The sequence below is a fragment of the Podarcis melisellensis genome (genome assembly GCF_964234715.1).
Source record: "Podarcis melisellensis genome assembly, chromosome: 2".
Lineage (NCBI taxonomy): Eukaryota > Metazoa > Chordata > Lepidosauria > Squamata > Lacertidae > Podarcis > Podarcis melisellensis.
In genome coordinates this window covers 39,790,040-39,814,655 of record NC_138529.1, presented here as the reverse complement: position 1 = coordinate 39,814,655, position 24,616 = coordinate 39,790,040, and the positions used below count along the sequence as shown (strand labels likewise).

General features: G+C 41.6%; 1 protein-coding gene across 4 annotated transcripts in view; it reads left to right on the top strand.

The window, feature by feature from the left end:
* The window catches only part of NTN1 (netrin 1), a 127,566-nt gene that overhangs the window by 85,556 nt on the left and 17,394 nt on the right, over window positions 1–24,616 (top strand). For 3 of the 4 annotated variants that reach the window (XR_014164227.1, XM_081895208.1, XM_081895207.1), the window contains exons 4-6: window positions 7,648–7,797; window positions 8,881–8,934; window positions 24,541–24,615. Coding sequence is in view for 3 of the 4 variants with exons in the window: in XM_081895208.1 (XP_081751334.1) it covers window positions 7,648–7,797; window positions 8,881–8,934; window positions 24,541–24,615 (279 nt within the window). In the remaining variant the exon portion in view is untranslated. The remainder of the gene's footprint in view (window positions 1–7,647; window positions 7,798–8,880; window positions 8,935–24,540; window position 24,616) is intronic. The other variant, XM_081895209.1, reaches the window with a different exon arrangement.

Below are 24,616 nucleotides of genomic sequence, written 5' to 3'. Positions count from 1 at the left end.
CGGATAGCTGCTCAGCCTGCATTCGCTACATAAGACGCACACACATTTCCCCTTACTTTTTAGGAGGGAAAAAGTGAGTCTTATAGAGCAGAAAATACGGTATATTAGTGTTGCAACCTAAGTGCCTATTTTAATCTTACAATGTATTCTCAACAGTCAAACTGTTCATTGAACATCTACCTCAAAATAAGCAACTCTATTTTTCCGCTCTGTCTGTTCTGTTTAGAAGAATGTTTTCACGCAGAACCCTTTCTGTGGTCAAATACATTTATAGCATTGATCCAGGAATGGCTACACAACTTCTACTACCAATCTGTACTGTTGAAGTACTGGACATGCTGTTGGGCAGCTGTCTACGTAAATATGGAACCCTATGGAAACATATGCAGTGTAGGTGGACACTTGCAAGCATGAGACTGCTTCTTGCTGCATATGCTGAATCTGTGCCACTAGCAAATGTTCCACATCCTGTTTACATATTATGCATTATTGGTTTGTTTATAAAAAGGGGCCTTAAAAAAAGGGTAGGCTCAGCTGAAGTTTTAGATTTGGGCCTTAGAAACTGGAGGCAAATATGATTTTCACCTTGCGCAGCTTTCTCAAAGAGTTCCTGAAGCAGGAGGTGAAACAGGAACATTCACCTTCCTGTCCTCCTAGATAAACCATTGCATTATTTTTATTTCCTCACTCCTCCATATCCACCCCCATCTTCTTAAAAAGAGTGAGGTTGATAGGGAAGTTCCAAATGACCTTTCTATGTAAAACCTGTTTTGTTGTATAATATATTTGGAATTGGTTCCATAAGCCCCTTTGATTAATTTCAACTCTGATATTTACCAGGCTACTGATACCAATGTAATTCTATTGAAACAGAGCCCCTGTCGAGTTTTATAGTATTTCTGTAAAACTGCTCTGCACACTGGGGAAAGGATTTCCATGCTTTTGATGAAAAAATGATGAATGATATGAACCATGAATGCACTCAGGCTCCACTTGCCAATATAAACCTATTGGGGAGCAGTGGAATTTAACATATGGAAAGGCGGCAAGTTGGCTTAATGCAGGCTAAACTTTTAATTAAGGATGCCAATCTTCCTCCTAAATGTCTGCTCCAGAGATTCTCAGCCAAATTTTGAGGCTTCAGTAAAGAATCATTGCTCAGCTTGCTCCCCCCAGGGAATCAATAGCTGCTGCTCCTTCTCACATGCACAGAGATTTGAGTTTTGTGAAAGGAAATAAGACCAAGCCTTAACCAGTTTTCTTCTATGAACAGCAGCATTTTGAATTATAGTGAACTGAACCTCAGCTCACTGCATGACTATGGAACAGTCTGCTTCCTTGGGTTTCTTTCTATGGAAAACAGAGACAAGACTGGCAGTCTCATAATTTTGATATATCCAGATTAAATACACTTTGCTCAAGTTCTTTCTTACTTTCTTTCTTTCTGTCAAATGGCTACAACAGTCTTAAAAGAAAGCCCACCCTTTAAGGGTTTATAACATTTTAAAACAAATTAGCACAGTTCACTGAGAAAAAGCTCGTGACATTACAGTATATTATATCTCCATGGTAACAAACAGCACTCCTGAAATATGCTTTCAAAAGATAAATGGTTGCAGTTAAATTTGAGGTAAGAACAAGTATTGTAGTGATCTGGTGCCTTGGAAGGAATGCTTTTCCAGCTGGGTTAAAATAATTTAAAAATCAATAATACCCACAGTTAACAGTGTTTTATCCCAATTGAAAAAGCATTGTTTCCAAGTCATGATGTCACTACGACCCTGCAATTTCTACACTGAATAACTTGGGAGTAAGTCCCATTTGCCTCAGTAGGAATTACTTGTGACTGGACAAGTTAGACTAGACAGCTATTCAGTGTGTTTTGTATATCATCATTGTGAAATCCCTCAGAATTGCTAACAAGCTACAGTTATATATTTGCAGTCTCTTGTCTATTTAAAGCATTTGTTGTTTTCTTTCTTCTTAGTATTTGCAACATAAAGTTGCAATACATGCTTGGGGGAAAAGAAAGCTTAAAGGTAAAACATATGCAAATACGAAAATTATTTCCATAGCAATAGTAGAACAGTGCTATTTGCATAGAAAGCAATGGGAATGCATCTGTCGTAAAAGAGAGAAATAAACATTGCAGGAGCAATCCAGATTTTAATGCCTATTTCATATTTTGGAGCCACAAGTCATTTCTACAATAATCAGTAAATGCAACATAGGAAGCTGCCTTCTGCTCTGTATTGTGACTGGCAGCAGCAGTTTCAGGCGATATGGGGTGGCAGGTCCATTTCAGCCTACCTGGAGATTCCAGAGATTGAACTTCCTGCATGACTCCCACTGATCTGCAGCCCTTTCCACTTCATTGTAAAATTATTTGATTTTGTTAAATGTAGATCATTAAAATCAAGTAATGGTTAATTATTTAATTGGTCCTTTTTTTTTTTACCCAGACATTCTAATCCTTTGCTTAAAAATCTCCTTGTCTCACTCCACCCCGGTCAGGCCACATCCTCTTCTCTGTTTTTACTATATCATGCTTGGGGCAAAATTCTGAGTGCCCAGCAAGCACAGAAAGCCTTTTCCCAAAGAAGAAAGGAGCTGGTGTGAACCTCAGTCCTATGCAGGCTTACTCAGATGTAAAGCCAGTTGAATCCAGTGGGACTTACAGGCATACTAATATTGCAACTTTAGTATTGTAATTTTCCCTGTGTTTTTTTTTTTTAAAGTCCGGTTTCCAGTTTCCCTAAATCTGCTCCTGCAACACACATGTACGATAGCACTGACTTGGTGGCACGAGGCCCCAGCATGCTTGAAAATGCAGGAAAGAGAAGAAAAAGGAGGAGGGAAGAAAAAGAAGAAATAAACTTCTGCTCTGAAAAGCACAAACAGAAAGTTGTGGGGAGTTGCCATCAATGAGCTACAGCAGCAGAGGCCCCAGCCACAGCTTCGTGAACATTAATTGAGCAAACTGAAAGTCTGTCTACATGCAGTGATAACACTACAGTGAAGTCACTCTGATGCCAAGAATTCAATCATGCTGCAGATGTCTTGAAGCTCCAGAGAAGCCAGTGGTTTCATACACTTCCACCCAGATTACATCTAAATCCAGTTTTGTGTCCCAGAAAGGATCATCCCGTCACTTTCCCTTTAGACTTGTTATGGTTCAGATGGTGATATTCTGGAACCTCAATTCTGGCAGGTGGTCTCTTCCCCCACAACTTCTTATCCTTTGTCTCAGCAGACTGGGGACTCTGACTTTCTCTTGCTATAAAAAATACAAAGGCAGTGAATTTCCTTCTTCAGCTGAGAAAAGAGTATTACGTTTAAGTCTGCTTTCCCCTGCACTCCAGTTCAAAGATTCTAGGACATCCTCTCCTGGATTTTAGGAATTTATTAAAGCCTGTCGTATTTCCCCTTCCCTGTCAAATGTTAAAAACAGAAAGGCCTTCAGGGGGTGGGGGAACAAGGATGAGGCTTTCCGTGGTCCTTCATAAAGGCCAGAAACACATCTGGTCATAAACAGGACAAAGATTTCTTGGAACTGCATCTGACCTCCGGTGTGATTTCCAAAACATTGCGCTGACATATCTGCTAGACATCCCCTGTGACACAGCTCAGTCAAAAAATGGATGAGAACTATTCAGGGGTTCCCTGTTTTTGTGATCATATCTTGGTGCACATGCTTGCAGCTTCTAAAGCGTAGGAGCTCTGCACTTGCACAGATGCTCTCATTTGTCATACCTTTGGTATTTGGCTTCAGGAAATAAGATTATTTCACAGATGAAAATGTAAACAGGGCCCAAATCAGCCACTGCCCAAGAAGAGCTGTGGTAGAGAAGGGAGGAGAAATGCAAAGGGATAGTTGTGGTCTCTTGATCAGAAAATCTGCTTGTTTATTCCTACATGCTGGGGACTGTTTTCCTGCTCATCGTATTTAGTTGCTTCAGATAGATAATCAAACCTTGGTTCAAAATTTCTCTGATTTTGTGGGCTTCAGAAGTGTTGCTTCATATCACCTTGTGGAATAAAGTTATCAACTGAGCAAAATTGAATCACTGATTAAAAACAGCAGCAGCAGCAATGCAAACTCAAATGGCAACATCATATGTCATCACAATGCAAGCCACCATGGCAATAACAGAAGGCAAGGTGTGGTCAATCAAGGACGATTTCTAAAGGAAAGCCACATTACAAACTACAGTATTCACCAAAGGGGTTAAAAATTCAGGTACTGCTGACCTCTGTTTCCCCCCACAAACTCTAAGAATGAACAAACCAAAAAAGTAAGCATTTTGCTGTAACAATCTTCACAAACTACCAGTGGTTCTGTGGACGGTGCTGGGGCAATTTAATAATGCACAAATATGGAATCTCACATGAGGACAATACTATTAATAGAACACAGTCATCTGAAGAATGATAATTGAGACCATTGAAATGTACAGGTGATTCAAATTAATGCACACGAGAACACTGATGTGGAATTTTAGAAGCAATGAAAAAGACTTGTGAGGAAACACATAGCAGCAGAACCTGAGCTGCAGCTCTGCACACACTTTATTGGCAAAAGCCCCATTGAATTCAGTGGGACTTAAGGATCCTTAGAATTTGGCTAATAGAATGACCCAAAGAATGGAGGAAAAGCTGGACAACATTAACTGACAACTGTGAGGTGCTAATGTAACACTGTGTGAGCCACAATGGTTCTTCCTCCTTGCATAGTTATGGAGTTCTGAGAGTTGGCATGTCCCCACCACTTGTGTAACACAACTTGTGAGGTGGGTTGTACATACATACAAGCATTACCACGCTTTGTTGAGGAGAAAGGGTTGAATGAAAAGTGCATAAATTAGGCTTTGGTTAATTAAACAATATATCACCTTTTAAACTGGGAGTTTTGTTTGTGATTGTTGCTATGGTATTTTTGTGTGTGTTTTAATATTGTAAATTGCCCAGTGATCCTCAGATGAAGGGTGGTATACAAATTTAATCGATGATGATGATGATGATGATATTGTTGCAGCTTAAACACTTATAATTATATTATCACTAAATGAATGCAATATGCTTAGAATTCAGAATCGTTGCTCGTTCCACAGCCAGTTATACACAACTTTTTAAAATATACACTGTGATAAAATATAGATATGAAAATGATGCACATAGCACACTAGTGGTGGTGGGGAGACTCCTATAAATAGTAAGCCATAACCATACAAAATGACACAGGGTTGTTTTAGAACATGAAGACAAATCAACACATACAAGGTATATGAATACACATACCATAAAAACTAAAATAATGCTTACTTGTGAAAAATATGTAAGATACATTTAGGCAAATGATCTCTGATACTGGTAAATTGTGTTTCTTGAGTTCATAAACTTTGTCTCCTTTGACAAAGTATAGCTTCCTGTGTAACAAAAAGCTGTTGATCTTAAAAGAATGTAAATTCCTTCTGTTACTCCTTCACTGTTAAATGGTCACATTCTAAATCAATATCTAGCTTGACAGAAGATTTAGTCTTTTCTGTATCTTTCAATACATTGACACAGAGAGAGATTAGTGTTTGGAAATTATTGTGACATATTTAGTGAACTGGCTTGACCGACCTGTCTTTGGACAGGCATATCCCAGCATGTTCTAGCATTGTTGACAGATGGATTCTGGGACTTCTAAATGTATGACTATGAACATCTTAGTGATAGAGATAGAAAGAAAAACAACAACCCTAGACCATAAACTCAAGGCTGGACTTTAATTTTATTTCCAAGTGTCACATTCATTCACTATTTTTGAGCTTTGAATCACACCTCTGTGTCATTGAAAATACGAATGTTTCAAACGCAAAGCATCAAGAAAAGAAAAAAGAAGTCCACCTCGAGAGGGAAAACCTAGATTTAATAAGGGAACTGACTAAAATAAGTAAACAATGAGTACTGAATGTTCTTATACATACCTGCTGCTGAAACACATTGGATTTCCCCAACAACAGCCATGCAACCCCAGTAAAATACATATTCACAGAAATTTTGATTGTCATGAGCTGTATCACTGGAGACTGACTAGCATGATTGACAAAGATGCAATAGCTCAAATGTCAAACTTATCTTAAAGACTTAAATGAGAAATAATCTGAATTGTGTAGACTCAGGTTCAGCAAACAGCTAAGCTCTAAATGTTGAATTAAGTTTTCAAAAGGTGGGATGACAACATTTCATAATCCCATGAGTCCTGGCTTAGTAGGCAGCTTAACTCTAAAAGTGAAAAGAATGCAAGAAGAATTAATGTTGATTGGTTATGATGGTTGTATGCATCCTCTGTGCTTATTTATAGAAGAGGTGGGGCACTTCAGGTCCAGGGGGTCAAATGTGGCCCTTCAGACCTCTCTGTCTGGCCCCTGGAACTCTCCCCAGGCAACACCCATCACTGGCCCTGCTTAACACTCAGTATTTTTGCCTGGCTGGAATGTGCCCTTGAACTTTAATGCATTGTTTGTCCTGATGGAGGATAGAGAGGAGTTTATGTCTTCTATATAGAAAGTAAAATTTACATTTGTTGCTCTGTCCATTTTTGCCTCTTGCCCCTACTGGCATGCGGCCATCAGAAGGGTCACAGAACCCTTGGGCTGAAAAGGTTCCTTGCCACTGATATATAGGAACATAGGAAGCTATCTAAAACTGAGTTGCACCATATAGCTAGATCATGTACCACAAACTGGCAGCAGCTGTTTAGGGTTTCAGACCAGGGTCTTTTTCAGCTCAATGTGGAGGTGGTGGGGATTGAACTTTGGACCTTCTAGCATGTAATGTATGTGCTCTACAACTGAGCCATAACCCTTTCCTGACTAGATTGCGAAGGCAGTATGCCTCTCAAGTGCCAGCTGCTGAAGGAAAGGAGTGGGGTTATTGCTTTCATGCCTTGCTTGCCTTCTCAAGAGGCATCTGGTTAGCTATTGACAATTTATGGCTGTCGCTTGTTGGCTAATGATGGACCATTGGTTTGATTCAGCAGAGCTCCCCCTGAATGCTCTTCAACAGGAATTTAGCCAGGAGAATTCACCACAATCCGCTGAGTTTAGTTATTGTTCCAGCTACAGAACAGGTGTTTCAATGACCTCTAGAGAGAAAAGGAAACCCTTCCTCTTCTTCTTGCTCCCACCAGCTGTGATGATTGGAGGTTGATAGTGAGGCTGGAACAGAATATTTCCTGAAGCACTGAACAAAGAGCAAACATACAGAAATTGAATGGTGGGGAAACAATTCTAGGTGTGGCATTAGGTAAGTCCACTCAGCAGCAGTAAATGTCTGCTTTAAAACTTTTAAATTCATTTTAGGCCACAAGTATATTAATAATCCTTGTGGTGTAATGTAGTAGCTGGCACTGATTGTCCATCATGTTGCTTTCAGATTTTCTAGGGAAAGTTGTGCTTACAGAGCACTGCTGTTAGAATGAGATGAGACCTGCAGTCCAGGGCACTGGCTACTCCCACCTCATTCCTATAGCTCTGCTACAAAATATCTTGCTGTCTTTGGATACTCTTGCTAGTTGAAAATGCTTGTTCTTTTTGGAAAATCCTTCCTTCCTCTCCAGCTCCTCACCTCTGATCCTCTTGTTGTGTGTTCCCCCCACAGCATGTGATTGCCATCCCGTGGGTGCAGCTGGAAAAACCTGTAATCAAACCACAGGGCAATGTCCCTGCAAAGATGGCGTGACAGGCATCACTTGCAACCGATGTGCCAAAGGTTACCAGCAAAGCAGATCTCCCATTGCCCCCTGCATAAGTAGGTGGATGCGCTTTCCGACATTGGTACCATAACGTAATGAATCCTAAATCTGGTCTGCTTACTAACACCTGATAGACTTAATTCATATAGCTAGAGATACTGTTGGCCACTTTTCACATTGCAGTTTTCATGGGTAGTAGTTACAGGTCCACATTGTGAACCTAAAACTTCAGGTGTTAAGGCACATTCACTTCCACCACTATTTCAACTCGCTTATTCAGTGAAAAGCACAGTGAAGAGCTGGGGCTAATAGCAAGGAAAGACGTATATGAACCTGGAAACTGGGATAGGTTTAGTGAGTACACAGTGAAACTGTGTAATGTATACCCATTAAAGCTGTAATTTGTGCAGTGGCCCTGTGTGTTGTATGTCCAGGTTGCATTTTGCATGTCTCTATGTATATAAATATATGGATGAATTATACATATATCTTATTGATCACACTAGTAAAGTGATGCGAGTACAAGTTCCCACTTAAACAAAAGGTTTCAAAGTTCAAAACATGATTTTATGTGTTGCAGAACCATTTTTTCTAGCAATGCCAGCAATAAACTACTACTGTTTTTAAATTATGTTTGATTAAAATAATGTTTGGGCGTAGTCAATGTTTTCCTCCAAAAACATTAGACAGCCTGGGTTCCATCATTGTTCAGAGCAACTTTCATACCAAAGCAGTTGGTTCTGTCTCTGTCATACAGAGAAAAAGAAATCAAAGCAACTTTGAAAATCCAAAAAGAAACACAGAACAGCCATATAATGGCCATTACCCTGTTTCCTTAATACTAATGCAAAAATAAAATAAATAAGGTCATGGTTGAAAGAGTCAAGTCTTTTAATAACTTCTCAGGATGCATTTCTGATCATCTGGAATAGTCACGGAAATTTCATACTTCTATACTGTTATAGAGTATTTATGGTCTGAAGGCAGCTGCCCTCTCCCTACAGCTTCTTTAAGATAAAAGATGTGAGAAATATCTGACAACTTTTGAACTTGTGAAAACGTTCATTCCTGGAGAGAGTAACAACTTTTACCTTTTCTTGTTTATCCTTCCCTTGTTTGCCTTCTCTTCTTTACCACAGAGATACCTGTTGTTCCTCCCACCACTGTGGCTAGTAGCACAGAAGAACCTGCAGGTATGTTATACTTTTGTTTTAATCCTGTTCAAATTGTCAGGGGGGATATCCTATTCCAAAGACAAGATAGGTTTGCTGACCAAGTTATAGCAACAACAAAGCAAGCAGGACTGAAACTTATTCAAGGCTTTTTTTTACTGTAGGTGAGGGGGAGGTCATAAGCGTAATATTTTGGTTTTTTCATTTAAGAATAAAATAAATAACATTAAATGTCAAGAATGGGTTATTACATAGCAAAGGAAATAGTGTTTTGTATAAAAAACAGGCTCTGGGAAATAATTAAGTACATAGATTTAAACTGCAAAAAGACATGGAAAAGGCAAAAATTGTGTGAAATGAATGACTAGCAATCCCAGAAGTCTTTGCACCAACCTTTGAGGCCTGTGGAGAGTTGGAGTTTGAGAGAAAGCTTTGGAGGGAGTGATTGTGGTGGAGTTTGGAGGATTTTGTCATTTTTTCAACATCGCCCTCTAGCGATGAGGAAAATCGAGAGCCCCCATTGCCACCATTCTTGCCAGTCTGGTAAGTGCTGCTGGCTTTTTAAAGGGGTTTTCAAGAGTTTTCAGAGGTTTAGAGGGTGTTTACAGGCATTTTAGATGGTGTCCCCCACTATATGTGGTTTCATGTATATGTGCAGTACCTGGGAATGTAAACCCTGTGTAAGTGAGGAGACGCCTGTAACATATTACCTTTGGTTGGGTATTTTACAGTCTTGTGGGTAGCCTGACCTGGAGCAGAACAAATTTGACAAACAGATGGAAGTAAAGAACCAGCTGTTTAAATATGCTATTATTGTATCTTTTAAGGAACATTAGCAACATCACTGTTGTGGTACTCATTTATTCTTGTCATCTGCTACTTTCAGTTTAGGCTACAAGCTATAGAAGTGCAAGTTTTTATTCTCTTTTCACAGAAAATTATTTACAGGGTGGAGAGGGAGTAGTAAACACTCAAACTTGCAACAGTATCTCCTGGATTCCTAAATTTTAAAAAATTATTATTTATTCATTCCCCTGCGTATATCATTTTCAATGGAACAATCCATCTTTTCAGAAGCAGATTGCAGCACAAGGCGCCTTCTCTTTAAAAGCACAAGGAAAGTTCAGCCAAACTGAACAATCTGATTGGCGGTGGGTCCCTAAGTGCATGATATCCCTTCAGTAGAAATTTTATTGACGTTTTTAAGCACCACTTTAGTCAGAGAGGATGAGCTCCCGTATTTTATCATTTTTATTTGACTGCCTAGCCCACTTGGGAGCATGGCACCTTTCAGATTGCACACTTCCCCAGAAGTTGCACACTTCCCCAGAAGTCCACAATGTAGCCCAGAAGTCTTGGCTACATTTCACTTGGCATAAGAGCAGGTGATAGCACAGCCACCCCTAAATGCAATCTGAGGGCTGTCTGAACATTGCAATCTAAAAGAAGAAATCTGGATGGAAGTTATATGTAGCAGCCCATTGGACAGAATCGCTTTGCCGCACTTCTTCAAGAGTGTTTGTGTTGTTGTGGATAGAGTGCTCTGGTCAGACTGCAACATTCAGTTTCAAATCCTCAGTCATGAAACTCGCTGGGTGACCTTGGGCCTGTCACTTATCTCGAGGTTTAATCTGCCAAACAGGGTCGTTGGAATAATAAAATGTGGGAATGAATGCCAATGTGGGGAATCAAGCTCCTTGGAGGAACGGCAGGATATAAATAAATGCTCAAGTTGAAAGTGGCTCCAAATCTGAAAGAAAGGGGAATGTATATTTTGTAGAGAAATCTCAAATGGATCACGAGCCAAGACCAGCTTTAGTGTGAAAGAGAGAAAACATTGCCATTGCTGGTTCTGCACCAGGGTTTGCTTTAGTTATATAACATCTGCATTTGACTGGAAAAGCAATTAAAATTCATTTGCTTTTATAAAATTGCTCTTTGCCAACGTTTTGAGCCAGCAGCCTTGCTGAACATTTTAGGCTGAGCAACCTGGACATTTTCTACTTCTCTCTCATTTTATAATTCTACTCCTAAACCTTGTCTTGTTGCTGGAGGGTAGCAATGGGCAGGTGGGCAATTCATGGGATAGCCGTGTGGCTGCTTAGACAAGGATTTAATCTCTCATGTTGGTTATTGCTGTTCACCTTCAAAAACACTTGGGAAGTTTGGGGGAGTATGATATGCTGCAGTTCATCTTTGACAGGTTACTCATCACAGGTCTTGGTAAAATTGCTTCTAGCTTTGCTGGCTTCCTGTTAGCTTCTGGGCCCAGTTAGCAGTATGAGTGGTGAACTTTAAACCAGGGTACAGGCTAGGTCAACTACCCTCGGCATTTTGGAACTGAACATTTTGGATGGGTGTTGTAGTCCATCTGAAATTTTTGGAGGAGGAGGTTGGGAAAAACTTTGTCTTAGGGCCTGTATATCCTACTGATGAAGTCCATCCTGTGGAATGCTCTGCCAACCAAGGAGTTGGTTTCTGCTGTTTCTTCCTACAGTTATGTTCTAAGTGTAGCTGCACTGTGGGGATGTGCCTGTTGTCCTAGTATTGTGCCTTTGTTAGTGGTAGTACTGCAGGTTTTATAATGATTATGCACTGCTTTACTTGTCACTTTTGTGGTAGAGAATCCCAAAGATGTAATGATTCCAGGGTGCGTTTTTGCTTTTGCTTGTATGTCTGCGTATGTTATGGCTGTTGTTTATTTGAGTCATCTCAATCTGTTTGCTTTGTAGGCACTTTTCTGTGGTCTGTTTGCTCTGTTCCTGGCACATTGGCCTCTGGCTTGTGCAGCAGGTATATCTGTGGAGGGCTGCTGAATGGAAATATAGCTCTGGCTTCAAGCAGAGGATTGTATTGTTGGACGAGATGACTAGAAGATGCTCTGACATTGACTCTGAAGGGGCTGACCAGGCAGGAATTTGGCTGAGAAACAGGCACACCATCCATGTCTGTGTGAGGGATGTGTGTGTGTGCGCACGTGTGTGCATGTCAGAGAGAGAAGAGGGGGATGGATCGATGAAGAGAAGGGAAGGAGAGAGAAAGAGGGAGAGAAGGGGGAGTGGGAATGGCCATGCCCACTTTTTGGCCTTGGCTCTGACCACCAGTGGTATGCAGTCCCCAACCAATATGGCCCTCAGCCCTGAAGTTTGCCTAGCTCTGATTTAGTGCATTCCAACTATGGTTGTAGACATGGATTGTTTCAGCTAAACAAACCTTCATTGACTTAAATGAATTATTCCATATGGTAAACTTGGCCTGTGAGCCACATTACGAAGTTCAGCACGACTTACCTCTCTTCTGGTGCACCAGCATCCTGCCTTGCCAGTTTTCCCTACCAGTTGCTGTTAGCGTCATTCATTTCTGGCTGCAAATTCTTTCCTGGATTATAGAACTGCTGCTGCTCAAAAGGCTAATCTGTACACCCTGGGCAGCTACTGGAAATAATAACTGGGAAAAAAATCTTTGCTCTGTTGTAGAACTAGGGTTTCCTGTAGGTCTTATCACATTCCTAGGATTTCCCACAAAGTATAGGAGCAGAATAGTGTAAGATATGACCCATTCTATCTTGGCTATCTGTGTGCTTCATTTGCAGCAGCTGTGATATAATGCAGTTACGCAAATGCTTGGACTGACCTAAGCTGGGCAGGACAACAGCCCAGAGGCCATACTGTAGGGAACATTCTTTCTCTGCCCCTGGAGATGGGCTGCATTTGGCCTTTCAATTTCCTCATTTTGCAGTTCCATAAACACTTTAGCTGAGAGAAATGGGGGTAGGAGAGAGAAGGTGGGGAGAAAACTCTGGTAATTTTCCTGATAATCAGGAAGGCGAACCACTGTGACTCTGGAATGGCTATGTTGACTGACCTTGCCGCTAGCATTGTTATACTTTGTAAAATACAAATTCATGTTCTAAATTAAATACATGACAATTCAGATTAGAATGATACTGTAGGTTGGTGGTTTAGAGTTATTTCATCTGACATGCAACCGGCACAATTTCCACACACACCCCAAATATTTTTATTAAACTTTTAACATGAAAATACATTCAATTAACATTTGCAGTGGGATTGTCATTTTACACAGGATTAGCTACATGAAGGATTAGACCTCTCCAGAAAGTTGTATGGGCTGTTGGGAGTAGGCATAAATCCCACTGTTTGTTGATAAAGTCAATGAATGGGTGTCATATAGCATAGAGCAGGGGTGTCAAACTCAAATTCATCGGGGGCCGCATCAGCAGTTTGGTCACCCTCAAAGGGCCGGTTGTATCTGTAGGACTTACAGTACAGGAGAGAAGGGTTCAGGCAGCCGTTGGATCTGTCACATCACAGGATGGCATGCGCTCAATATAAAAAAAAGTGGAGATTTCCTGAATGCGTGTAAAGTGGAGGTTTCCTGTGTAGAACGGCCGGCCCTGCTAGAGGGCAGACGTTCTCTGGCTTGTAGGCTGCCACGCATGTGCCGAAGAGGCGGCTTTCTTGTGTCAAAAAAAAAAAAGCGAGAATAAAAGGTGAAGGCTGGCGGCCGGTGGCGGCTACACGGGCCACATGACGAGGTCTGGCGGGCCGGATTCGGCCCGCGGGCCTTGTGTTTGACACCCGTGGCATAGAGTCTTTTTTGTGGTTCCCCCTGCAAGCTGGGCATGACAAGTTAGGTTTTTTTGACAGGGCTACCTGCCAGACTCTATCTAGCCACTTGCAGGGAAGAAACTAGGCTTTATTTCACCCAGGTCAAAGACTCACTTTGGTACCCCCCCCATGTGCATTTGTGTACACACACACACAGGCAGGGAGCCTCAATGGCACCCCTCTGGAGGCATCACCTAGGGCAAAAAAGGATGGCTATCCCCATAGCTATGGCTCTGCCATTTGTCATGTGAAAAGCGTGCAACTAGTATAAATATGTATGGGGACGCTCTATCCTATGCTTGTTTCTTGGTAGTAAGTCCCATGCGGGAGGAAGTTCCAGTCATAAGGAGCAGCAAGGGAAAATGTTACTTCAGGTAGCAAGGATACATTTGAATGGCTGAGGATGGTAGAGCTAGACAAAATGATCTCTTGCAAAATATGTGCAGAGAAAAGGACAGATGAGGCTATGGAAGGTTTTGAACGCTGAAGACAAGAAGGGACTTAAAGATGAGGGCCAAAAAGTCAAAGTTCTGAGAGAGCTGAATAATTTTGAGAGGCAAAGGGAAGGGAAGTATCAAAGAGAACACCAAGGCTTTGTGCCTGGTCAACTGGGTGGATGGTGACGGACAAAGAGATGATGGCTTGGGAGGAAAGATGAGAAGTTTGTTTTTGATCACACTGAGCTTGAGACTATGTTGCAGCATCTCAGCAGAAATATCAGAAATGTAGTTGAAAATGCACATGATGTATTCTCTAACGGGGAACGTTTAGCCTTCCAGATGTTGTTGGATTACTTGCATCATGCCTGACCATTTACCATGGTCATTATCCAACAACATCCGAAGGACCACAGGCTTCCCATCCCTGCCCCTATTGTTATCAAGTTGCTGGATTCTGTTGGGTTCCAGTTTTCTTGCCTTCTGAAATGTGAGGTACCTTGTGACACCTCCATTTGAGCTCTGATATGATGAAGCAGCAAAATGGGGGAGACAGATGCTGCCACAGTGGGCTCTGAATGAGATACTCCGGTGCTAAGCAGTACGCTCAAGCTTTAATAACAAAACATCTTGGCTGCTCCTTGTCCTTCCTGCCTTCATACCCTAATGGGAGAGACCCCAAAATGGCATTCAGCAAGTTAACGCTATCCCCTTGCTTTCAGCAAGAACACTTCACAATGGAGCCCCTGTACAATGGAGGGAGCCGAAGGTCATGACAAGGGTTAGAAGGCGCCCACCGGGGGCTATGACTTGCTGTCAAACATAAAGCAAAGTCCTTTGTACACTCCACCGCCACCTCTGGGTTTGAGCCCTTTCATTCTGCTTTGGTTTTGCGGGTGGATATTGCTGCTTTTCCACAATAGGGCATCTTGATAGAAGCTAGAAGGGAAGGAAGCAGGTGTGGGTACCCTTGACAACTGCATTCCATTCTCCTCTGAAACACTTCCATATAGTATAAATTCTTCATTGTCATTTAAAATAGACGTGCATTTTTAATATGCCACTTTCCCACAATTCTTTTACAATACTATTCTAATTCCCAATAATTGTATCATCGTTTAGGGGTGGGGGTGAGAGAGGGGTTGATGCATGATTTAAAAATAAAATGTTTGTTCTGAAGGGAGGTCCCATATGTAAATTTACTCCCCAACCCAACCCAAATAAACAGTAGGTGGGAACCAAAGATGGTATAATGATTTCACTTCAAGATTGGCTTTATGAAGTCACATAGGCAGTTTGCACTTTTAGCTGTGGGGTGAACCAGGAAACATGAATGAAATTTTGTGTAGTGAAAATCTATTGAGCAGAGTCTGCCATCAGTTACTTGTGCAAGTCCCTTCTCTTAAACTGGTAGTATTACTCTGGATTTGCTACTCTTGGAAGTGCAGTGCAATATGGATGTGCTCCAGCTCTTCTCTGGAGCTTGCAGCTCAGTACAGAAAGGAAATGGATCATCCATTCTCTCACACCACACTTCCAAGTGCCTGGATTGCCTCTGAAGCTCAACATAGTTGTTTTATGCCTTTTGTTCTGTGATGGAATGCAAGTTAACATACATGGATTCACAAGGATCAGAACTGCTTTGCTTAATCAAGGTTATTGTATCATGTGCCTCCAGACTGTTTTCTGGAACACATAAGCGGTAAGACACTGCCCCTCCCCTGCTAGTGAAGGGTCAGGAAGCTGGCAATCACAAATTTTAGCAGGCTATCTAGACCAGACAAAATGTGCAAATTCCTGATGGCCAGGGCTGAAGTAATCCCAAGTGTAACCCACCTTCCTTTTTTGTTTTCTTAAAACCAGTTTCAGTGTGATGGTATCAGTTTCCTTTCTGGAGCCCCAGCAGTATGTTCTCTGCTTCTAGAATAAGAATTTTAAAGAAGTACTGCTGTCACTCAAGAAACAGAAACTTCTACGATCCCCGTGGCATCTAGTTCAACTCATTGTCCCACTCCTGACAACATACTATTTTCTGTCTATCCTTGGACAAGTATTTTGCTGCTTCTTTTCATATGCTAAAGTCTTGCACAGTTGGACTTGCATTGGATTGAAAGATGGGAGGTGTATTCCAGCCCTTGGAAGGGTGAGCTGAATACTTGGACAATTGTTGTTTTGGGGTAATTTGGGGAGCCCAGGGAGCAGATGATTGTGTGCTCCCCCCTCTGCTCCCCGCCATCTTGCAAGGTTTCTAAAAGATTCAACTCACCTTTAACTTGTTTCTTATTCCTGTTTGTCTTCCCCATCATCTGCAAATGACAGGCAAGGCAGAAAATCTGCCCTGTGTTCAGACAGTAGGAAAAATCTCATCAAGTTGGTTTCCTATTCCTGTTTTTAACTGGGTGGATCTGAAATCAGCAGGGTTGTATTCCTTAAAGGGAGCTGTAATCAGGAACTCTTAAATTTGCCAGCACACAGCAGTTCACAAATACACCCTCATGAACTATCATTTGGCAACCCATGAACAAGAAGAAAACTCTTTCTGCTTGATTATAATACTGTGGTGGCTATGAGTATATTCTCTTGGGCTGTAAGGCTGCGGGGACAAGGAGGGGCCACAGACAGATTTATTAATGGTGCCTCGGCTCCCACAGAAGCCTGCCCAAGTCTTGATTTCCGTCCTGGCAGCCCCAAGTGAGAGGCTTTAATCTAATTTCATGCCTTATTTGCGCCAATTTGTTTTTCAATCAATCTTGCTCAGCAAGAAGAAAGGATATTGCTAGGGGCTTATTTGTTCGGTCTTGTTCCAAGGGTGAGGTTAATAGCAGTTATGCTTTGCTGGGATTGCTGCAGGGTTCATGGAGCTTTACTTGTTCACTTCAGCTCCCTGTTTGCATCTGGCACATCCTCTTCTGCCCCAACTTTACATACCAACCACGCTTTACATACCAAGGGCACTCGAACCAGTTTGAGCAGCAGAACCCTGCAACTTGACTTCAGTAGGACTTATGTTCTTAAAACAGAATATATCTCTCTGCAATTGTTGTTGTTAAATTTATTACAGGCCCTTCACCAGCAGATCCCAAGGCAGGTTACAAATAATTTAAAATTCAGAATTAGGAAGTTACAGTTACTAATAAGAAGCACTACCACACTGCTCAAACACTATGAACAGACCAAGAGCCATGCCAGGTGTGCTGTAGAAGTGGCAAGATAGAGGAAGCCAAACTCTCCTTTCCATTCTCCTAGATCTCATTCAAAGGGGTGTGGTGCATATTCACCCCCTGGGTGAGCTGGGTGTTCTTCCACTGCAGGAACAAACACAGTGGGGAAAATATCTATGAAGGGCAGGGCCAATCTACCCTGCTTTGTGTGAGACATGGAAGCATGGAGAGAGGAAGTGTGCTTCTTTAGAATATCCAGTGTGGCTCCGAGGGAGCTGGTATCAGTGAATTAGCATTTGTCAGGACAAAAGCTGTAACTCTGCTCTAGTGAATCTGTAGAATTATCTAGCCAACCTCCTCGGAATCACCTTGAGCATATGAACTGCACCTGCAACAGAATGTAATTTTGCATATACAACCTAGGACTAGCAAAATAGTGTCACCACGCAATCGCTTTGGGATTCAGGGAGGACCACTGTCAGGTTTTAGACCCTGATTGTGAGAGCTAGTGCTTTCACATAACAGTTGGCTCTGGTTACTTGTATAGCTTGTTATAAATGACATGTCTGCACAAATGCTGCCCAGTTGCAAGACAGAGGCAGCCTTGCACACTTTAAAAGGTGATAATGGGGGAGCAGCTGATACGGGCCTTAGCTAGTGCCAAACTGTGGAGGAAATCCATTTGGTTTAGCCATTGTCTCTACTGCTACAAAGCAAGCAAGTAAAAACCAGATGGCTACTGAACTATGTTCTTGTTTCTTACTTCCATTCTCCAGCTGCTAGAAGGTTTAAGGAAGTCTGGACATGTTTAGCCAGGCCAAAAGTAAATAGATATTTATTTGTTTGTTGCTGTTATTTATGTATTAAGCATTTGAAAATACGGATAAGCCCTGTACAAAGAGTAGAATGGACAAATCTCTGCAATAATGGCATTCATTCTAACATGGGAATGCCTGATATAAGTGCTATAGAAAAGGAAGAGTAATGTTTGACATGTCAAGAGTGATGCTATTCTTGAAAATAAAAAATAAAAAGATACATTAAATGGTTCCAGAATAGCTTTTTAAAAACTGAATAACAGAAACAGACAATACACCAAAACACACACAAAAAAACATTAACAACAAAATAATTTATACCTCCCTTTTGATAGTAAAGTAAAAAAAACAAAACCAGAAGTGGATGAAATGGATTTATCTATAAAATTATAAATGGGATATAAAAACACAATGTACATTGTACAATGAGGGAAATAGAAAAAAAGAAAAAGGTCTTGCCTGTTCACCAACTCCACCAAATAAAATAAATTTTGATGGGATTTGCTACCCATGTGATTGTGATGTCATATATTTAATAAATAACCCTCTAAATAGAGGAGACATTTGACCCCTCAAATATTTGACCCCTCAAATATTACACCAGACTCAAAATCTTTATGTAGTTGGTTTATTGTCTTTCCTCCACCACTGACAAGACTTTCGCTTTTTTAAAATTTAAAGAGAGGTATAATAAAATAATATCAGAGTCAAAGGAACAAATATAACTGAGTTTAGCGTTCTGTCTGATAGATCCACCCAGGCTTTGTGCTGAATTATGGTACCAAGGCAGAACCACTGCATGCCATTTTCTGCAGTGGGAACAGCATCTCCAGCCCCCAGCCCCTCAGTGACCCGTCACCTTAAGGTTGCAAAGATAAAGGCAGGCTCAATCAATGAAAGGCTTGAAGCAGCAAAACATTTGGAGGAAATTGTAGCTACTTGGCAGAGAAAGCAGACACTGGCTCTGCAAAAGCATTTTTACTGTCACCCATGGAACCATTTGCTGCTCTGAAGTTGATCTTGAAGATATTAAAACCAATAAACTCACTCCAAGGACAGATTGAGCCTGAACATAAAATCATAGAATTGTAGGATGGGATGGGACCTGCGTATCACTGAGTTCTTGTAGCAAGAGTAAGGAACCATCACTAACTGATTGGCCTACTTTATCTGAATTGTATTTTAACATGGGAGATAGAAATGGTGCCAGATATTCTGTTAGTAAAAGAACAAGGTTAGCAAAAGCAATACCCCAGGTAACCTACCTGTGAGGTGTTTCCTGCTTTAGCTTTTGACTACTCATTGCACCCTTTCTCTCCAGCACTGGCTGCATGATTATGGAGGGCCATGTGGCTCATATTTGTGTTTTGGAGAAACGTCTGAAAATGTTCAGATGGTTTATCTGGAAATGGCTATTCTCCATACTGGAATTTGTTTTGGGATTTAGTGGAAACCTAAAGTCAACCCTCGTGTCTCATTCCTTTTTAACACTTTGATGTGATCAGCTATGGAGAATGGGTAATTTTACTAGTTCTTTTCCTGCTCCTCAGAGCAGAATTTTATTACAGTTCTGGCCCATTGTTCAATGACACCATTTCTCCTTCTCTTACATTCTATACCTCATGCTGAAATTGTGGCCTGCTGCAGGATTTGGGGTCAAGCAGCTTCTTATAAAGGGGTTTGGAGACCTGGCTTTGCAGCTGGAACTCAAAGCAGCTGGAGCATGCAGTTCCACAGAGACTGGATTAACTTGTAATTACGCTGTCTGTTGACTTGTTGGCCCATATTTTCGCTATGTGTTGTACTGTATAGAGCTTAGTAGCTACCCAAGCAAATGCATTGATCCCTCTTTAATGAAGTGTGCTCATGGTACCCACTGATAGTTTTCTTGTCATCTTTAGTTGTTCGATCTTCTCAGGAGACAGGTGCTGCCTGCTCCTACACACTGGGTGTGACGTAGTAGCACAAGAGAACAAGGAATTTTGCAGGCATGGAAAATGTTTAAGCAATGTTCTTATTTAGGGTGTTTGATTCATCCAGCTGTAGAAACAGAGCCAACTCCTCCAAAAGATCAGCTCTGAAGTCTGCTTCACAGGTAACTTTCATGTGACTTGGAGATTATCTGTAGTGTTCTGTCTCACCTAAGCATGTTATCCTGCTTAAAACTGTATGGCAAATTTTATGTTGGAGCTCATAATGAGAAAGCCATAATAGCTGCCACACAACCCGGAGACATCATGCCGCTGTGTTCTCCCCATCCCAGTTTGTCTCTCTGTGAGATACGTTCTGTTCCTGAATCAGACACAAGTGCAACAGTGCTGAATAGTCCTGAGAAATCAAGATGATGCTATTGATGATGACCATTCTGAGTGAGCAACTGGAAAGCAGCCCTGAGAAATGAACCCCAAGAAATGTGCATACATAGGGAAATAAAACATGAAGCAGAAGGAATAAAACAGATGTGCTGTGAACAATATGAACCAATCTCCCACAAAATACAACCAGAATATCATGTACTGCAAACATGTCCACTTTGTCTCTCAAGCATCTGGCATTCCATCTGGGATGATGCATCCCAGCTGACACAAGAAGTGCACTTTGTCATAGGCTCCAAATAGCTCTAGCACCGTTGCTCAAGAAGTGTTTAGTGCTGTGCGGTTTTAGTGCCAGGCATTCTGATTATCCTATGATCTCCATCTCCACATGAACACCATCCTGTGAGCACAGACAGCAGCATGCTGGGAATTCCTTGTTCAAGGATTAGTAGACCATAGAAGGATCAGGGCAGGGAGGTTTTTCAGGCAAGGCTGTGTGTCAGTTGCTGCCCAGCACATGGAAACCCCAATGATGGGTTTTTAATGCTGTCCACACTGTGCAAATACAAGAAGCACTAAAAGTGAGTGCACTGATTTGTGAAGGAATCGTTCGGAAAATAACTAAGCTAACAGATAGGGAAGGGGGGGGGGAATGCTCCTGACATGTTCTGAAGCTGCAAATGAGACAAAACAGCCGCCACACCTTTTTATCCTGCTTTAAGGATTTTAAAATTATATATATATATATTAAAGGTACCATTTCCCAAATCTGTTTTGTTTTGACTGGACAAGAGATTGCTGGGTTTGAGGTTGCAGCTTGCCAAGGTTGTTTGTTTGTTTGTTTAAATAAGACTAACATTTTCTCCAATCTGGGGAGGTTTATGTGTGTTGTGTTCCCCTGTGGTACCCCAGCTCCTGGAGAGCCTTGCTCTTCTTACAAACTGCACAAGTGGACTTCCACTTGCTGAGCCCTGGTACTTTGGCCTTGGTCAGGGCAGTAGACACACTCCACAAAGCTTCTCTCACATCCCCCAACCCTCAGAAGAGTGCTTGGTCCAAACAGAGAATCAAGATGCAGGAGAGTGAATATGCTGTACATGCCTTGTGTTACAGTGAAGGAAATGGGGGGTAGAAGCATCATCTACTACAGCACATCTGTAGTCCTGCTTTGGTTCTGTGCATAAATGCTGAGCTGTGCTCAGAGTCAGAAGTTGAAAGTGCAACAAGTGAATAATTCACTTTTCAATTTTCCTGTGATTATTTATACATTTTTGGCTGATAGTAACTGCTGTTGCAGACAGTTTGGTGGACATACATTGCCATACAGGTTAGCAACACTGTCCTTAATAGATAACCTAAATGCACTCTGTTGTTGCTAGATAATTTCTGTGTCAATTGTGAAGGGGCTACATGTAGTTTGAGGCAAGATGAGGAAAGCAGGAATACTAGTGAAAAGTATTTGGAGTTGTACTCTTCCACCCTTCTCAAGGGTTACATCAAGATGGCAAGTGAAATTGCCATCAGTGAAATCTTAAACAAGTCTTCAAGAGATGCCTGAAAGTCAAAAGCAAGGGTGTATCCTGAATCTCTGTTGGAAGAGTATTCCTCAGCTTGAGACCAGTGATGCTAAACAGTTAGAAGCAATAACGCCAGAAGTTCCATGCAGAAATAAGGTTCCGTTGGGGTATTGCCAGTGTACATTTCATTTTCTCAAGCAGCAGTCCAAGGCCTAAAGCCTGGGAGATCACTCACCACCTCAGGATTGTATGCAACACTCTGAGCCTTGCCTTGGTTCCTAGGGGATCAGCCAGAAATATTAGTGATTTATCAACTCAATTGAGACAATGTACTTTTATTGTCACAACAAAGGAAATGGCATGCAGAGGGAAAAACATTGAAAAAATAAGAAACAAATTTTCCTTCAGAAAGTGCATATTATTGGGTATTGGGGAAAGGTAGAAGTAAACGAAAAGGAAACATGAATTTGAACCACAATTCCATTTAGAACTTAAACGAAAGCTTGACTTATTAGTCAATTATACATAGTGATATATTATACAAGTACCTTGTTTCAACCCCAAACTGACCCAAAATTGCTTTTATCATCTCTTGGTTGAAAATGTCTGTCTTACTTTTCTTTGTTGCTGCTTGCAAGCATGCTCTCAGCTTCTGTTGATGGATCAGTAATTGGAAGCAGTCAGAACAGTGTTCAACACAGTGGAGGGGGTTCTAGCCAACCTGGTAACACACATTCAAGCTTTTGCTCATTGACTTGGGATAGAGAATTCAACTTTTCCTCCAGGACTTGGAAAATGACTATAATAATGCAGCCCTACTCTTACAGAAGACAATGGCAAGACCCCTATTTAATGTAACTGAATGGCAGCCTTTGCTAGTGGTTAACTGAGGTTAGGTGAGATGAGTCTTTTTTTAGAATATATTGTCAGTAGATCCACAGAACTATTCCACAGTAAATAGTTCAAGGACAAATATATTAGTGTGAGATGGGCCCAGAACAATTCACTGTATGGTCAGAGATGGACCAGGAACAACAAGGAACATTATTCAGGCTGAAAGAAGCACACAACCCTTCATGATGTTTGCTTTATAGCAATGGACAGATTGCTTTAACTGTCCGTATGGGGCTGCCTTCCTTCTCCATTTCTGGTCCTCCTAATCCTGATGTGGCCAATGTCTTTCCACAAGGCAAAGATACACTCTTATCTTAGGCAATAATTAGAGCTGTTGAACTGTATTTGTACTGAACTATATTTTAATCAGTAGGCAAAGCTCTGCATTAGGCAGTGGTGGAAAAGAAGGGCAGAGGAAGGTTGTAGGTGTGAATGTGGTGGGGCTGGACTTTTCCCTTCCTCCATTGCTCATGAGTATAAATATGAAAATTTCTAAGTATTTTTTATTACCTTTATCTGTACATCCTGTTTGCAACACAATCAGGTAGGTAATTATACTATATGGATTTATAACCTTAAAGGATGCTGTTCTGGCTAGGAAGGAGGGATATCAGTAAATAATATTGCTGTGGTTGCTCATTTCCATTGTATAGTCCCCTATATGGTCATAGGGCCTCTCGTTCTTGAGCATACTGCTTGCAGACAAGCAAGAGGTGAATATGATCAGTCATAGGTAGGAGACCTATGTTAGCTGATTTGAGCATTCTAAAGAAAGAGCAGGACATGAACATATAATGAACCATAATATTTATCAATCACTGCAGAAAAGCAAGTTGCCCACCATCATATGTTTTCCTAACAGCAAAGTATAATTCCTGACCCATCTGTGCACCAATTGGATAAGCAGGAACACTGCTGTAGAATCAGTATACTCTGGCATACCTGGGAAACATAGTGCAGGCTGAGCTATGTGCAGCCCAGCCTTGCCAGAGGCTGGAGAGAGAGAGAAATGCTACAGCAAATAACAGTTTTTCATGCTCAGGGTCAAGCTGCACTCCCAGTGCTCAAAAGTGGCATGAAAATAGTTCTAGCACAGCCAAAGCAGGATGGAGGCAGTGCCAAAAACTCAACGCAGCTTTACATTAGTGGCACTGGAACACAGGATGATGTTCAGGAGGAGTAAATCCATCGTATCACAGCAGTAAGGCCCATAGAAATGAAGCAGTCCCACTGGGGCATTTTATTTGCACACTCCAGTAGAGTGGACGCCAAAGGCTTTGCTAATGCTTCATAGGCTGCTAATTTCCTCCCTGACCCCTTTTGTTGAGGAGTGACCCCAGCCAGAATCCCTTTGCAATGAATGCCAAAGCCTGACACAGGTCTGGGTTAGGGGGTGACAAAGAAGCCTCTGTGGGCTTTAATCAGACTCCAGTTTGCAGTTTAAGAACTGGGGGGGGGGCTGTGGCTCTCTAAAGATCTGGGTGGCACAATAAGCGAGGCCCTGGGGTCTCCCATGGAGGCAACCAAGTTGTGGCAGCCTGCAGAGGACAGCTTAAAGAATTTGTCAGGCGGGGATAGGAGGGGAGGGAAAGGGAGAGGAGGATAGCTTCTTTTGTGAGTTACTTTCTTTAGAAAGGAAGGTTTTCAGTGAATGCCCCCATTAGATGACCCAATCAGGTCCTGGCAGATGGATATCACAGGCATGCTGCTTATTCATAGCGGGCTACAGCTTTCACTGTTCGCTTCTCCACTCACACACACACTCCCTTCTTTTCCCAAGTCTTTCATTCATTTTAAGACTAATTTGTTTTGTTAATGTTTTCTTCTGTCTCTTCCTCCTCGGCTCCCCTGAAGACTGTGATTCATACTGCAAGGCATCCAAAGGGAAACTGAAGATCAACATGAAGAAATATTGCAAGAAGGACTATGG